The 17511-nt window shown below is 38.2% G+C and overlaps 1 protein-coding gene across 1 annotated transcript; it reads left to right on the forward strand.

The window, feature by feature from the left end:
* The first annotated feature begins 296 nt into the window (after nucleotides 1-296).
* NAA20 (N-alpha-acetyltransferase 20, NatB catalytic subunit) lies at nucleotides 297-15519 on the forward strand. Its single transcript, XM_045528892.1, has 6 exons — nucleotides 297-460; nucleotides 4999-5023; nucleotides 8184-8274; nucleotides 8942-9077; nucleotides 14396-14541; nucleotides 14991-15519. Exons 1-6 carry the CDS (start codon nucleotides 408-410, stop codon nucleotides 15074-15076), a joined length of 537 nt encoding a protein of 178 aa, XP_045384848.1. The 5' UTR covers nucleotides 297-407; the 3' UTR covers nucleotides 15077-15519.
* Nucleotides 15520-17511: the final 1992 nt, after the last annotated feature.

The following is a 17511-nucleotide window of genomic DNA, read 5'->3' on the forward strand; positions in this document are numbered from 1 at the left end:
AACAGGCCACTCTGGACCGTGAATTCTCCTATTCTTCTCCACCTGCTCCTTCCGATGCAGCACCCAGGTGGTTCTGAACCCCAATTTTCTGCGTTGGATTCCTAATCCCTGGCACCTTTTTCTTCTTCCCAGGTGACCCCACTGCCTGCTTTTCCATGCACTTCCCATGAGGGGTTTCGAGATTCTGCACACCAAGAGCCCCCGAAGACCTTACAGGAGTGGTGTGGCAATTGCAGACTCTGCCCGCCAGAGGGAGCTGCGTCAGTCTGTCGTTGCCAAGCAACTCTTGGCCCGGAAGTAGTTCTCCGCCTCTCGCGTAACTTCCGGCGGGCGCAGGCGCGGAGTGACTTCCGACGAGCGCAGGCGCGGGGTCGCGGCGAACCGGCCCCGGGAGCGGCGGCGGCAAGATGACCACGCTCCGGGCCTTCACCTGTGACGACCTGTTCCGCTTCAACAACATGTAAGTGAGGCTCGCCCAGAGCCAGCCGTTCCTGCCGGGCTCCGCTCCCTGCCCTGCCAGCCGGACCCCTCCCCTGAACCCGCCGGAGCCACGCCCGCCGGCCGACACTGCGGCGTCCCTCGGGGTCGCGGGGTCCGAGGCCGGGTGGGCCCGGGGTTGATGCGCGCCGGCCTTGGTGACCTTGGCCAAGGTGCTTCAACTTTATTCCTGGCCCCTGCGTGCCCGTGGGTACCGGGGCTGCGCTCAGGCCGCCTCTCGGGGTCGCTGTCGGGATGCGCTGGGTGATGGAGCGAGGTGGGGGTGGCCCTGATCCTGCGGGCCAGTGACCGGACAGTGACTCTTCTGGGCAGTGGGCACCACTGAAGTACCGGCCGCAGAGGGTGGTTGAGAGGATCGGAATGAAGTCAGGAGCTAAGAGTTTGCGGGGAACGTGTACGCTGTGAAGCCCACCTGGTGGTAATGGTTAAATTGCATCTGAACGAAATAACTTTGTGATCCTTGTCCCCACGCAGCGGATGCGGTCTCAGTCGCCGCTTGTGTTTGTGTGTTCAGTTACCACAGCTGCGTGCCCTCGCGTAGACAACTTTTTTCTTTTGTGAGGAGTCTGGGCAGTGGGCAGACGCTGGGTGAGGCTCTCATAGTGCACAGAGCCCTGGTGCAGTTTCTTTTGATCGGAGTTAAGGAGAGACCTGTTAAGGAGAGACTTGGTTTTTTTGTTTTTTTTTTTTTTTAAAGAAAATAGTTTTATGAAAATTGCTGAACATTTAGAAAACTGGAAAATTTTACCGTGAACTTTTATAGACACACCACAGTCAACATTTTGGTTCATTGGCTTTAACACATACCTCTCTATCCATCTGTCATTTCAGATCCACCTTTAACACATTAACTGCCACGTGAGTTGTATTTAACTCACTGGAGTTTTGAGCCTGGGGCCTCGTGAAGCATATGTAACTCACACATCTCTTTACCTTGAGAGCCAAGTGAACTATCTTTCAAGCTGCATATAACTCATGAACAGAAAACAATAAAAAAATGACAAATTTTTCATAAAGGATCGTTTTGTTCTCGGAGTTTTTATTTTTGTAACAAAACACCATGGCCCAAGAGAAAATTTTTTTTTTTCTAGTGTGCCGGTCATTGTGTTAAAAACAACAGGGCAGTATGTGAAAACTAGTAATCAGGTAGTTCAGATTCAAGTGGCAGGAGATGGAAAGAACTTTGGAATGAGGTGGCTAGGAACATTGCAGAAGAGGGCGTGAGCCTTGAAGGATGAGTAAAATGTTAGGAGGAAGTTAGTTCTGGAGAAGGGAGTCAGTTTGAAGGTGGGAAAACTTGAAGTGTGGTCCCTTTCTGTCACTGAGCAGTCAGAGAGAAATGGGTAAATCTGGACACTGGCTTCGTCACTGAGGAGTTTAGACTTGATCCTGTAGGAAGAATTTTCTGTTGGGCCTGTCTGGGTCAAAGCAGCATAGCTATGGTGACTTGTGTGAAACGCTAACTGTTGTGAGTGTTCTATGTAATGATTCAGTTAATCCGCACAATTCTGTGAGGTGCTTTCATCCCCATTTTATGTATGAGTAAACTAAGGTTTTGCAGGCTCAAGTGAATTGCCCAGGTGATGGAGCCCAGAGGTGGGAGTAAAGCAAGGACTCCTATCCAAGAAGACTGGCTCTGGAGCAGTGGTTCTTAAAGAGTTAGTCCCTGACAATTCTCTGTTTGAGAATTTGAACTGTTTGAAAACTACTGCTCTGGAAGCTAAACTCAACTACCGAGCTCTGTGGGGTGTGAGGTGATTAGAGGAGGTAAACCTGGCAGGTGAGCCATTTAGAAGGCCTTGGCAATGGCCCAGAGATGATGACTTGACAGATGCCTGTGTGGGAGGTAACAGGGTGCCTTGAAGCTTCAAGAATAGACAAGGGATTGGAGAATCAGTTTTAACTAAAGAGCTAGGAAGGGACACTATTTTATAGAAGGAACATACATATGAACACTTACAATAAAACATTAGATTTCAGAGAATCATCTGGCTGTTAAGTCCTCTTGAGAATATGCCAATAGGGGAACCCAAACCTCCTCCCCATTTTCTTGCTTCTTGGATTAGGGCGTTTTGGCAGAAAACTCTGAGAGTCACTCAGATTTGTTGCAGTAGGAATTGAAAGCAGCAGTGGATGTAGAACACTGCAATTCATTTAACAAACAGTATATTTATTCTTGGAAAAATATTTGAGTGCCTACTATGTGCCAGCACTAGAGACACAGCAGTGAACAAAAATAAAACAAAAAATTAGTGTCTTTATGGAACTTACATTTTAAAGGGGAAACAAATACAACATGTAGAACTTAGTGCTCAGTACAAAGGAAAAAATAAAAGTAGGGAAGGGAAATGAGAAGTGAGTGGGGATTCAGCTTTAGATAGGGTCTTCAGGGAAGGTGTCTTTGAAGAAAGGACTAGGGGAAGTGAGGGAGTACCTTGCGGGTGGGGGAGCTTCCAGGCAGAGGGAACGGTAAGTGCAGGGAGACCCCATTTCAAATAGGAAGAGGAGGCGAGTGAGCCTGGAGTAGAGTGAATTCGGGAGTGCACGGGGACAACTTCAGAGAGTTAGAAGGGCTAGGTATTGGAGAGGCCTTCATAGGACTTGAGCTTCTCTGCCAAGTGCACTGAGAAACCCAGGTGGAGAGGTAACATAGGCATCTGGGCATGGGGGTCTCAAGATTGGGTCTGAGCTAAAGATAGAAATTTGGGGGTCAACTCTATAGACGGTGACAGGTGACCAGGAGAGTAGGTGACATCAGTGATGGAGTGAGTGTAGATAGAAAAAAGAGTCTTCAGAATGGTGCTCTAGGGCGTCCAGTGTGGGTAGCTCAGAGAGGCGGGAGGAAACCTGATGGGAAGTCTCAGAAGCTGAGTGAAGAGAGCATTTCAGGCAGAGGGAGTGGGGAACTTGCCAGGAGCTGCTGATGGCTAAGGTACATCATATTTGTACATTTCTTCTAGGAAAGAGACAGAAATTAAAGATGCAGATGCAGGAGAGAAAGAATTGTAGGAGCCAGTCCCCAGTGGGGGGAGGGGGTGGGATCTACTCACCAGCACTCTGCATAGTGACAGAAGTAGCAGCAGCATATGGGTACATACAGATGCTCGTAGTGGGTAGTTCAGTGGTGGGACTTTGGTGAAGCTTTCTTCTGTTAAATTTTCTTTGTGATGAAATAGGGAAGCAGCTGAGATAGAGAAGGAGTGGCCTATTGGGGAGTGGAGGCAAAGCTAGAGGAGATGGAGCAGTCATTGAGAAATGTGGGAGAGTGAGTCCCCCTACTGGGTGGGAGCCATGATTCTCCAGGTATTGGTCGGTGGGGGGGTCCCCAAGATTGTTTTGGGAATTCTGCAAGGTCATAATTGTATTCATGATAATACTAAGACGGTTTTTTGCCTTTTTCACTCTCATGTTCTTATAACTATACAATGGAGTTTTCCAGATGTGTGATCTTTCAACAGCAAGCATAGCAAATGCTTTAAGAGTCCACCTGTCTTTTAAGCAAGACATTGCCAGATTGTTAAAACAGTGCCATTGTTGTCACTAATTTTGTTTTGTTTTTGGAAATACAGTGTTTTTTTGTAAAGTTATTCATGTTACCATGTAATGGATTTTTAAATGAACAAATATTTAAAATAATTAAATATCAGTAGCTATAACCCACATAAACAAAATTTCTTTGGCAGTCTGCACCCCCTGCTCCCCAGTGTAAACAGATTCTGAAAACAAAATTTTGAGAACTGCTGGACTACAGAAATGTAGTATGGCTGTCTGGCAGGGTCTCAAAGAAGAATTTGACTGGAAATGGGAAGAGGAACAGTTGAAAGTAGCTGGTTTTGAGCCTGGCAAACTAGTGGCTCCACTAATTGAATAGTAAAGTGAGGAGACAGAGCTATTTGGGGATGGAGGAGATGGTTTTTCAGGATGCAGATTTGGGAATGGGGTGACGGGATGTGCTGGCACCAGAGCCAGGCTGGGAGGCATCCTCTGAGAACACATAATTGAAGGTATAGGAATGGGGTGGTGGGGAAGGAGAGGTGAGAATGTAGAAGAGGAGTGGGAAGCGAAAACCACGGGGCCAAGTGGTGGGAGTGCTCACGTGTAGAGAGCAGAATAAAGGAGAAATTGTCAGGGAAGACCCAGAGACAGAGGGAGGATCCTTGTGGTTAGATGCTGCAGCAGGTGAGTTTGACCTTCTTTCTGTGTGCCTTGTTGGTCCCCAGTTTCATTAACAATTTATTGTAATTTAGAAAATGCAATTAACTGATGTAGATTTATTAAGTTTATTTCATGAAGCAGAAGTTAAATGAAAATGTATAAATACCTTTATAGTTGCTGTGATAGCTTATTGTGGCCATTAAATAGTTTAAACCATTTTCCTTTGCCTTAAAGTTGATTTTAAAGTTGTTGATTAGGCATGTTGTTTTCCTTGTGGCATATTATTTTTAGTTTTAGGTTTTTGTAAACATTGCTCACTACTGACATTTCTCTTGTTTCTTTCAGTAACTTGGATCCACTGACAGAAACTGTATCCTTTTTTTAAAAAGTTGAAAGAAGATTTACTAAGAGTAAAGAAAATGGAGAAACAAAAGGGAAAAACAGACATGAGTACTGCAAATTTAAAAACTTGTAGGTCAAGAAATAACAAACAACACTGAAAGCAATTAAAAAAAATAACTGAGAATAAGAGTTGTCTTATATTTGCCTGACAAACTGTTAATATAATGACCTCATATAAACCTATAACATTACAGCTCCCCTGCCCACTGGCCCTGCCCTCAGTAGTAAGCATGGCTGTGTACAGTGGAAAACACAGTGCCTTCAGCAAGATGGCTCATTTCTCTGTGATATGAACAAAGTCTGGAGATGAGCAGTCCACGACAAGCCATGGTTCCATGAAGTCACCAGTGACTGTGCTCTTTGCAGTTTAATCACTCTACCATTCCCAGGGTGCCTTTAGTCTTCCTGTTCCAGGTGGCTGCCAGAATCAAAAGAGGGAAAGGTCAGAATGTCCTTCCCTTTTAAGAGTACCTTTGGGAAGTACCACAGGTCTCCTGTGTCTCACTGACCTACACCTATCTCATGTCCCCACCTATCTAGTCCTATCCAGAGTCCAGAAATGTGCCCAGCTTTAAATCAGGACTTGTTATTAAAATGAATAAAGGATTTTGGGTAACAATCAGCAATCTCTATTATGCTGCCAATAGAAAAATTGGCAAAGATGCCTAGTGTTAGGGTACTCTGAGTTATGCTGCTGTAACAGACAATAACCCCCATATCTTCAGTAGCTTAAAACACAAAGTTCGATTTCTGGGTTATGCTCCATGTCTATTGCAGGTGGATAAGAGGGTTCTATTAACTGATAATTTATCAACAGAGGGCATACAGGAGGCTAATGAACATATTAAGAGTCCAGTATCACCAAAGACATGCGAATTAAAATCAAAATGTGGGCCGGGTGAGGTGGCTCACACCTGTAATCCTAGCACTCTGGGAGGCAGAGGCGGGAGGATCTCTTGAGCTCAGGAGTTTGAGACTAGCCTGAGCAAGAGCAAGACTCCCATCTCTACTAAAAATAAAAAAATTAGCCAGGCATCGTGGTGAGTACCTGTAGTGTCAGCTACTTGGGAAGCTGAGGCAGGAGGATCACTTGAGCCCAGGAGTTTGAGGTTGCTGTGAGCTAGGCTGACACCACAGCACTCTACCCTGGGCAACAAAGCGAGACTCTGTCTCAAAAAAAAAAAAAAAAAAACCCAAAAAAACAAAATGTGGTGCCATATTTTATGTATCAGATCATCTAGGATTTTAAAAAATGATAAAACTCAGTGGTGAAGGGAGAGGAGCATTCTCATGAATTGCTAGTGACAGTATAAACTGCTACAGTCTTTCTGGAAGGCACTTTGGAAACGTAATACTTAGTAATCCCATTTCCTCAAAGCTGAAAATAGTAAGAAATAGAGGCAGTGCATGTCAGGGGTTGGTAAGCTAAGGCCTGTGGGCCAAATCTGGCCCACTGTCAGTTTTTGTAAATAAAATTTTATTGGGATACCTCTGTGATGATTAATTTACATTTTGTCTGTGGCTTTCACAGTTTGAATAGTTGCAACAGAGACTATATAATCCACAAAGCCTAGGATATTTACTATCTGGCCTTTTACAGAAAAAGTTTGCTAACCCGAGTCACATAATTACAAAGTTTATTTACTGCAGGAGAATTATAATATTAAAAATCTGGAATAACATCAAACACACAACAGTAAGGAAATGGGAAAGTAAACTAAGCTTATATTCATAAAGAATTGTAGAAGTTTTTTTAGAAATTGGAAATGACCCAGATGTCCAGTGTCAGGAGACAGGATATTCAAGTCGTTTCTTCCCACAAGGAAATACTATACAGTAGTACAAATTACACATGCAGGCACCAACAGGAACTACATATCAGAAACAAAATTGAATTGAAAAAGGAAAAGAATCTCTAAAGCTTTTATTTATATTTTAAGAATTATGACTAAAGACATCATTTTTAAAAAGTCAGGTTTTTTAAGAATTTTGAATGACACAGAAAAATCTTTGCTGTATAGTAAGGGGAAATATGAAAATGCAAATCAGCTTACTATATATGGTGTGCTTCAAGTGACATTTAAAATTTACAGTAAAAGTCCCATAATCCAGAGGAGTCCATATTTGAAAGTAATCTTTTAGGTCCTAAAGGTTGATGGGAGGTGGGAGGACTGTCTGGGGCTCCTCCATTAGCCAGAGGGGAGAGAGTTCTGGTGTGCATCAGTGGCAGGCTGGCAGGAAGACTGGCTGGCTTGCCATGTTAAGGGTTGTGTTTGAGGAGTACTCAAAATAATGACTGTTCTTCAGAAGACATTTTGAAGAATTTAACACTGAATAGGTTTTCCAGGAACTCTTTTTAAAAATATATGATTGATGGTGTCCTGTCAAAATTGCATCAAAAAGCTTACTCTCAGAAGAAATACAGGAACGAATACATGTCAGTAAGGACATCCCACAGTCGAAGAGTTAAGTAATGAGCAAATTACTCAGGTATTTACTGTTAACATACTTGATTCCTTATTAAGTCAGCTTTTATCTGCATTATATAAAAGAAATGGAGAATTTGAATCAGTGGAGGGAAAAAAACTGGATAATTGTTAAGTTACTCCTGGAAGGACTTAAGTTATAAAATTAGTTTCACAGTCTCATAGCTGAAGCCAAAGTATATTGAACTAGCCATTAATTTTCCATAGCTATTATGGAAGCATAATGTATTGAGCATCTACTATGTGCCAACACCAGAGATGGAGCAAACGTGACATTCATCGTCTAAGGGGAGGTAGACAGTGAACAAGTAAGAATAACAAGTATGATAAATGTAAAGATTTAGATACAGTATGATCAGTAGGGAAATAGATTGTAGAACTTCGGAGTCCTGATTCTCTGCTTTCCATTAGATGGTGCTGACTCCATTCCACATCTGAGGTTACGTGTCCAGGCAGTTTTGTTACAAATCAGTGCCAACCTAAATGTTAATATTTCAAGTAATGGTATGATTACAGAAATCACACTTAGAACTGGGGATAAAGTAACAATATACTTTTTAAAGGAAACTTTTTTCAGAATATCTCTTTAATGAAGAACATTTTACTATCCGTTACTTTTCACACTCCTTAACAGGACCATAGTATGGGATTCCTTTTTACTTACAGTACCTCGCTCACTGGCCGGAATATTTCATTGTTGCAGAGGCACCTGGTGGAGAATTGATGGGTTATAGTAAGTATAATCCCACTAGTGTTTTGGGGGGTAGTTAAGATTTTAATTAGGTTTCAACATGATTGTTTTAGACTGCAGAATTGGAATATAATCATGATGCCTGTTGTCTTATTGCAACCATTGAACAACTTACTGATCTCTGCTATGTTTTAGGCATTGTACGAGGCCCAGGGGATACAGCAGTGAACCAGACAGATGTGGTCTCAGTCTTCTTAGATCTTTCATTCTATGTTAAATTTCTACATGGTTTATTTGGTACATAATGCAGGGATCATAGCATCATCATTGAATAAGTAGCATTACTAACAAAAATTTGAGCTGTGAATTGTCTATGTACACATATACCCGCACATATATATCTTCCCACATGAAATGTAGATTTGAAAAAGGACATACCCTGGTTCTTTGTTTAAAATTAGTTGTGTTTTTAGTATGTCATTCTTTTTTTCTTTTTTTTTCACTATTTCTAATTCTGATTTTAGAACTGCATGTTGCATTACATTTACAAGTGAATTTCAAATAAAAGCACTAATCATTAGTGGATTACCTCATTAAAAATTAAAACTTTGTCATTAGTTTCCTTTATAATAAAAATCTACCAAACAGTAATTCTTTATGTGTAAATCAGTGTGTTTAATTACTGAATTCGATTTATTTTTGTTGGCAGTTATGGGTAAAGCAGAAGGCTCAGTAGCTAGAGAAGAGTGGCATGGGCACGTCACGGCTCTGTCTGTTGCCCCGGAATTTCGACGCCTTGGTTTGGCTGCTAAACTTATGGAATTATTAGAGGAAATTTCAGAAAGGTGAGCTCCTGTTTTTCAAATACACTTGGTGATATGTACCTCAACCATTTCATTTTTCTCTGGTATATAAGATTTTTTTCCCTCTTCGGGCTGAATAACTATCATGCTTTAGTTTACACGAATTTCATTTTCAGTCTCCAGTAGTCCTTACAACAATCCTGTGATAGAGTGGTATTGTTTCTTTTTGCCATTGAGGAAAATTTAAGGCAAAGTGTTGGAGAGACCTGCCATAGGCCTATAAGTTGGGTAATTGGTGGACTCAAAGACCGGCTCCTAAGGTTTCTTTTAGTGTTCTTGTCATTATGGTATACATGTCCAACTTCTCTGTTAACACTGCCCTCAGCATCTAAGTAAATTTTTCAGTGCTCCTAGGCCAAAAGAAAATAGTTCAGTCTTGAGAAGTTGTGTTCTAACTGCTTAATAAGTATTTCTAGCCTAACAGCTAATAGCCATTTAGAAAAAAATGAGTAAATTGAAGGAAAAAATATTTTTATTTAATTCTTAAATAACTACGGTTACCTACTAATAAGATATGTGTACCTGTTGGGCACTGAATGACTTCTCAGATCTTGGAGACAGATTCAGCACAACCACCTGCATTCCTATTTCACATTGATTTTCATGTGGTACTGCAGTTTTTCTTAATCACAGCAACTGCCAAAATCCCAGTATCATAAAAATATGTTATTAAAAGGAATGTAGCATGATCTAATGTTGAATTTGTGAACTACTTCAAACTAGTAGTTTGCCAATATCTGTCATGTAAGTTGTTGCTGTGTTTCCCCCAAACATTTGAAATATCCCATGGTACCTGCATGAGTTTGGGGTACCTCAGTGCACAGTTTGGGAACTGCCAAGACTATGGCATTTAAAAAAAAAGACTTGTATGTATCAAACACCCTCATGTGAGATAAAAGTAATACAGTAATTAAAAGAGAAAGCTCCTCTTTCCATCCCCTATTCTAGAAGAGATAAGAGATGTGTGTATAAGTGGGACCATTTGTCAAGCTGCCATTTCTTTCTCCACTGTAAATGCCAAAAAGTGTGGTAGGAAAGAGAATAGTTGTTGAGAAGGGCTCTTGAGGCTTAATTTTCATGTAATTATTAGATTTAATAAAGGGAAGTTTTAAAGAAGTAACTGTGGTTTGACAAATGGTCTTAGCCAAGTTAGAAGAGAGGAAATTATATTAGCTGAAAAAGAAGTCAGCTCTAGTTTTGAAGATTTTTTAAAGTTCTCCCTAGACTGAACATGGAAGGGAAGAAAATTTTTAGCAAGATTATAGTTTACACACATTTGTTAATGACAAACCTTGTTGGAAAAAAGTATTTGGCATTATTGTACAGTGCACATGGAGTTACGAAATGGGTTCTAACTAGCTACAACCTTGTGCATATGATTTAATGTATTTATAGGATAGCTTCCTCTACGTTTTTAAGTAGAAAACCACTAAGTTCCCTCCCTTCCAGTTTCTAAACCTTCATTATTTTAGAATAGTTGCCAAGATTTAAATAATCTTTATTATTTATATGGATATGTGCATACATATGTACACACATACATATACACATGCTTACATACATGTATTTTTAAATGTGAACATTAAAAATAGAAACAGTCTATAATTTCCAAACAAGTAGAGGAGGAAAAAAAAGTCAAATAATGAAATCAATCCCAAGGAAGAGAAAAGGGAAATTAAACTGGCAAAGCAAAACACATGAAATAAGATGGTAGCTATAAATCCAAATATTGTCAGTGATTACAACAGTAAATGTTAATGGACTAATGATCCTGGTTAAAAGATAAAGACTTTCAGAACCATATTTTATAAATATTTATAGGAAATATGTATAAAGATTAAAAATACATAAAGACTGAAAGATAATTTTTAAATTACCATGCAAACTCTAACCAAAAAGTAGGGTATTTATATTAATAATCGTTACATTATAGTTGAATAATTACTACCAGAGTAAAAGAAGGTCACTGCATGTTGATAAATTTATTCCATATGTATACTGTGGAATACTATTCAGCCATGAAGAGGGATAAATTAAGTCCTTTTGTAACAATTTGGATGGAACTGGAGACCATTATCATAAGTGAAGTATCTAAAGAATGGAAAAGCAAACACCACATGTGCTCTCTATTAAACTGGAACTAACCAATGAGCAGACATGTGCACAGAGGGAAATAAAACTCCGTGAAGATCAAGTGAGGTAAAGAGAGAGGAAGGAATGGGTGAAAACCTACCTACGGGGTACAATGAACACTATCTGGGTGGATGGGTACACTTATAACCCTGACCTAAGCATAACAAATCAATACATGTAACCAAAAACATTTGTGTACCCTTGTAATATTTTGAAATAAAGAAAATTTATCTAGCAGTAACAATTAAAAATTTTACGTACCCAGTGACAAAGATTCAAAGTAAAAATGCAAAAGTTGTCAAAACTACAAGAAATAGACAAATCATTATAATGGGAGATCTGAATGTGCTTCTTTCTAATTGATAAGACAATGAGACAGAAATTGGTTAAGAGTATAGAACAAGGGTCAGCAAATTTTTTCTGGATCAGATAGTAAATACTTAGGTTTTGCAAGCTACCTAAGGTCTCTGTTGCATATTCTTATCCTTTTTTTTCATAAGTCTTCAAAATTGTAAAAACCATTCTTAGTTTGAGGGCAGTACCAAAACAGGTTGCAAGCCAATCCCTGCCTTAATTTCCCACAAAGAAAACTATGGTTTCTCTGGCGAATTTTACCAAACGTTTAAGACATAATGACTGTTAAGGTCACTTTTACACAAAAAGAGGGAACATTCCTCAACTTATTTTTTAAGGCAAGGATAACGTTGATAACAATACCTATAAAAAATATGAGATAGGAAAAATCTGAGTTGTTAGATGCAAAATCCCAGAAAAATCATTAGGAAAATGGATTCAGCAATACATAAGGAGGATGATACATCAGGAACAATTTTTTTTTTTTAACTTTAGACTAAAGGAGAACAATTGTTATTTTAGTAAATTTGATAAAATCCAATATTCATTCTTAATAGAAACTGTTAACAGGAGAACTTCCTAAACTTGATAAAATACAAAAAACCTGCAGTAAATATATTTAGTGGTGATGCACTGAATGCTTTCCCTTTGAAATTAGGGACAAAGCAAGGATGTTTACATCAGCCTCTCTTCAGTAATTTATTAGAAATCCTATACAGCACAGGAAAGCAAGAAAAATAAAAGGTATGAGGACTGAGAGGAAAGAAAACTATTAATTTGCACAGATTATGACTGTACAAATAGAAAATCCAAAAGTATAAAAATCAATTGTATTTCTATATACAAACAGTAAAATTTAGAAAAAACATTAAGTGCTTAAGAAGAATCTAATAAAAGCTGTGTAAGACCTCTTTGACATTTATAATGACTTTATTGAGGGTCATTAAAGTGGTCCAGCTAAGTGAGTATCTCTGTTGATTCGAGAATATTGTAAAACTGGTAATTGACCACAGATCCAATGTAATTGCAGTCAAAACCCCAAGCATTTTTTGTGGGACTTGTTATGCTGATTTTGAAACATATAAGGGAATGGAAAGAGCAAAAAAGAGACAAGATATTCTTGAACAACAAAAATGGGTGGATTTGCCCCTCCAGAGATCAAACTGTAGTGAGTAAGACCATGTATTAGTGCTGGAGTAGTTTTCTAGAGTAGTGGAACAGAATTTGAGAAACACCCAGGAATACATGGATTTTAACATACCTCAGAGTAAGCACTGCCGATCAATGGTGTAAAGATAGACTTTTTAGTTAAGGTGGTGGGACAATTGGATATCCATATGGGAAAAAAATTTTCCCACATTACTACCTTATGATACACAACTCAATTCCAGATTTACTAAAAACCTGTATGTAAAAAGCAAAACTAAAAAGTCCTTTGAGTTACAATACCAGGAGAGCGTCTCCATGACCTCAGAGTAGAAAAGAACTTACTAAACCATAAAAAGTGCTAACTGTAAAGGAAAGGTTCATATATTCAACTTCACTGAAGTAACTTTGTTCATCACAAGATACTATAAGGACAATGACAAGACAAACTACAAACTGGAAGAAGAAATTTGCAAAAACATTACACAATATTAAACATCTAAAATACACAGAGAACTCCAGATAGGGGGAAAAATTGTGTGAAAGATTTATTAATAAATACTGTACTGAAAGAAATCTAAGTAGCCAATAAAAACAAAAATATATTCAGCCTTGTTAGTAATCAGAAATACCAATTGAACTCACAATGAGATACCATTACACCATAAGATTGTCAAAAATAAAAATGCCTGATGCACCAGGCACTGCTACTGTGGAAATGGAGTCTTAACCACTTCTCTCAGAGTATAAGTTGGTACAAGCCAGTTGGAAAATAACTGATAAACTGATAAAGCTGAAGATGTGCATACTCTTACGACACAGCAGTGACACTCATAGCTAGACCTTAGATACTGTACCATGAAACACTCAAGAAGAGTATTCATAGCAGCATAGTTTGTAATAGTAAAAACTGGAGATATTTATCAGTAGGACCATGGATGACTTGTGGTTATATTCATGCAAAAAAAAAGCTAAACAAAGTAAAGATGAACAAGCTCCAACCACATAAGGCTGACTCTCACAACACTGATTGAGAGAGGCAAATCACAGAATATATAAAGTATGATTCCATTTAAAGTTCATAAATAGGAGAAACTATGATATCTACAGCAGAAAGCAAGGAGATAATCTAGTCACAAGAGTCAAGACATGGAGGCCACTGGGCGAGTGAGGGGAGGCTACTGACCTGAGGGCCTCAAGGGGACCATTGTCCTGTAGTTGGGTCATTGCCACATGGGTGCTTGCTTCATAATCTCCTGTTTGTATATGTGGGTGAAAAAATCTATGCTATGACTAATATATAAAATGAGCATATCAATTACTATGATATAAAATACGTATGAATTCAGGAATTTAAACCAGGTAGCAGTATTGTTAAAAAAAAAAAAAAAGCTTTTTCGAGTTTATCTTTTAAGAAAACATGTATTATAGCTTTTGAAATACTGATACTGGCATGCAAACACAAAGTCATCTTTTTGTACTGTGAAATAATTGTCATAAATCCTAAGTAATAAAAATTGCTATCATGTAAAGCTGCAAGGTCCTATTCCTATCATACTATGAGTAGTAGTCAAAGCAAAGTAAGAACAAGTGTTGTTTTTAAAAATATGTATCTATTACTTTCTTGTGTTTCTCATATTCTAACATTTTTCCTTCTTTTTTTAAAGAAAGGGTGGATTTTTTGTTGATCTCTTTGTAAGAGTATCTAACCAAGTTGCAGTCAACATGTACAAGCAGTTGGGCTACAGTGTATACAGGACGGTCATAGAATACTATTCAGCCAGCAACGGGGAGCCTGATGAGGATGCTTATGGTAAGCTACTTTCTGTGGCAGTATCCCCAAAGAGTTACAATCATTCTACAGATTGAAGTATTTAAATATTGTAATAAATTTAAAAGAATCATATTTGACCTTAATATTTAAATCTCCTTTAACTCCCTTTATGAACCTATTAGTAATTAACTTATCTATTAACTAAACCAATGGTTTTTATAAATTATTGTTTTACTATGTTACAGGCATGTTATCTTACTAATGAGAAAGGACATTTGTCTTATAAGCTGAATCTTGGGTGGGGTTTCATTAGCATCTGGTATACTTGGCAATTGGGAGACTCATTTATAAATACATCTCGCTTAGAGTCTGGTGGAAGTGGGGGTAGGGGACAAAACCTCTTCTGGGAACCCTTCCTATACACTTTAAATTGGACATAAAATATTTTGATATTTGGTTGCTCACATTTAAACTTTGCTTCCTTGCAGATATGAGGAAGGCACTTTCCAGGGACACAGAGAAGAAATCCATCATACCATTACCTCATCCTGTGAGGCCTGAAGATATTGAATAACCCTGGGCAGTGGTTCTTAGGCAGACGCTCCAGATATTTTATGGACAATATTATTTTCATTGGGTGATCTTGGAGTTCTATTGGAGAAAAGTAATAATTTAGGTCTTAAAAGACTTCAAGAAAATACAGGTTAGCAACTTACTTTAAATCTCATTGTTTCCGATTAGCAATATCATACCTATAAAGCTGTCTACTATAATAATTCAATCGAAATTCAATCGAAAAGGCAGCCAGGTCAGAAGGAAACATTCCACTCTCATGGTTCATAATATTCACTGTATGCTAGGGAAAAGACTTGCTCCAATCTCCTAAATTCTGTGCCTGAGAACCACTGCTGCATATATATATTTTTTAATTTTGTACTGAACTGTTAATTGAAGCTTTAAAAGCATATATGAAATATATAAATCTAAGATGTATAATGAAATACATTGTTGACTCTATGAATGTTTTCTGGAAGTTTGTGCATCATTTATAAAACTAAATCAGGATTGTGAAAGGTCATCTTTTAGGGTATGTTGTTTCTCAGAAATTCGTGATTTTTATATGTAGCATTTTTAAATGCACACTTGAAATAATCCCTGCCCATCTTATTGTGTAGTAAATTCTTCCCATTTACTTGTTCTCATACTGTTAGTCCCAGATCTTTTCTCCTCTCACAATACTTTGCTTAAGTCTTACCTTTCTAAATATAGAAAGATGCTGAGGTTTTTTTTTTTAAAGAGGAAAATGAACCTAATTCCTAAAGAAAGGCCATATAACTATATCACAGATCAACCACATATTTTCATGTATAGTTTTCATCATCTGTAATATCTGGTTAGTAAAATATGTAACTAAGAAAAGTCCACAAGAAATGATTACTAAAAAGCTTTTACTCTGAAAGGACTTATTTTGATAGAGTTGAGGGTAGGAGAGAAATGAATCCTTTATGTTCTCCCACGAGAGAATAACTTTTTCTTTCAAGCATTTCACACTAGCACTTGTGCTTTGCCACAATGCTACATGGAGAACATGACTGAGAACGTGATCACTAATCTTTGTCTCATGCACACATGCAGCATAAACAGAACAGGTAGAAAGATTGTAATTAATCATTTATATTAATGTGCTGACCTATTTTCATTTTACTCCTTAATTCTGTGGACTAGCTAAAGGATATTCAAATCACAATTCTCCTCCACACTGACTAGACAGATCTCGGTACTCAAAAGTCAGAACCAATCTGACACCCAGAGGCTGATGCTGGTCCAGTGACCAAAGCAGTGAGGCTGAAAACATTTGCCTTTTATCCTAACAGTCCTATTCTGCCCTCAAACACTGTATCTTATTTTCAAGACAGAATTTAGTAAAATTATGGAGTAGCTTTTATTCCCTTGGGTGAATAATACATTTGCACATTTAATAATAAATTTGCTTATTAGTGGTCCTTATAGATGAAAAGTCTGAAAATACAGTTCCAGTCCTTGGCAGTGAACAAAACAAGAAAAAATATGCTTGAGAAATACAGGCCACATTAAAGGACACAATCTCTCAGCTCAGTTAATTAAGGCAAATATTTTTTTGCTTGAGCATGTGAGCACCGTATCAGCAAATACATTATCATTCTTGTGCTACTGTAAGTTTTATTATTTAGCATAGTTACCTTAGGTGTTTTTGCACATCCTTTAAACCAAGGGTAAATTTAGAGTGTCAGGAGTTATGAGTACACATTTTCTACTGTAGCACGTTGGGAGATGCTTATTGGGACTTCAGGCAGAAATAACTCCATTGTCTACTAAGTTTAGGAAACAATATGGCCACATCGCTGCTAGAGACTCAACATTCAGTAGCATAGCAAAGGTTCCAAAAAGCCTAACTATAAAAAGACTTGATTAATGAGTTTTAAGCCTTAATCCAGAGTTTCCCAAACTTATTTGAACATGGGATATCATTTTTCACACTACATGTGTAAACAGGCCGTTGTTCTTTAAACAAGCTGTTACACAAAGCTCAACCACTTTGGGGAACTTGAGGAGAGCCTAACTGAAATTAGACTAAAATTTTCTTGGTAAACAAGACTTTGTTCAGAAATATAGTCACTGTGAATTATTTTCCAAGTAATGTTCTAAAATGCACTTAGTATAACTGGCCATTATTAAGAAGGTAAGGATATTTAGAAGTTAATCCACATACATTCAATTCTATAAGGAATGAACATATTTAAGAAAGTGTTTTATTGAGCATTTACACCAAGCATATTCCTTTTCTAATGTAATCTTTAAAATGAGGTATCAAATTATTGGCCCATTTTATGAGTGAGGAAACTGAAAATTAAGGTTAACTAATATGGCAGAGCTGGGAACTGAACTCAAGTTTGTGTGACTTGGAAGACATAAAAAGACAGGTTTTAGATGAATGCATAAAATTATCTTTATGAAGACAATCACAAGAAA

This window comes from Lemur catta, chromosome 17, assembly GCF_020740605.2.
Source record: "Lemur catta isolate mLemCat1 chromosome 17, mLemCat1.pri, whole genome shotgun sequence".
NCBI lineage: Eukaryota > Metazoa > Chordata > Mammalia > Primates > Lemuridae > Lemur > Lemur catta.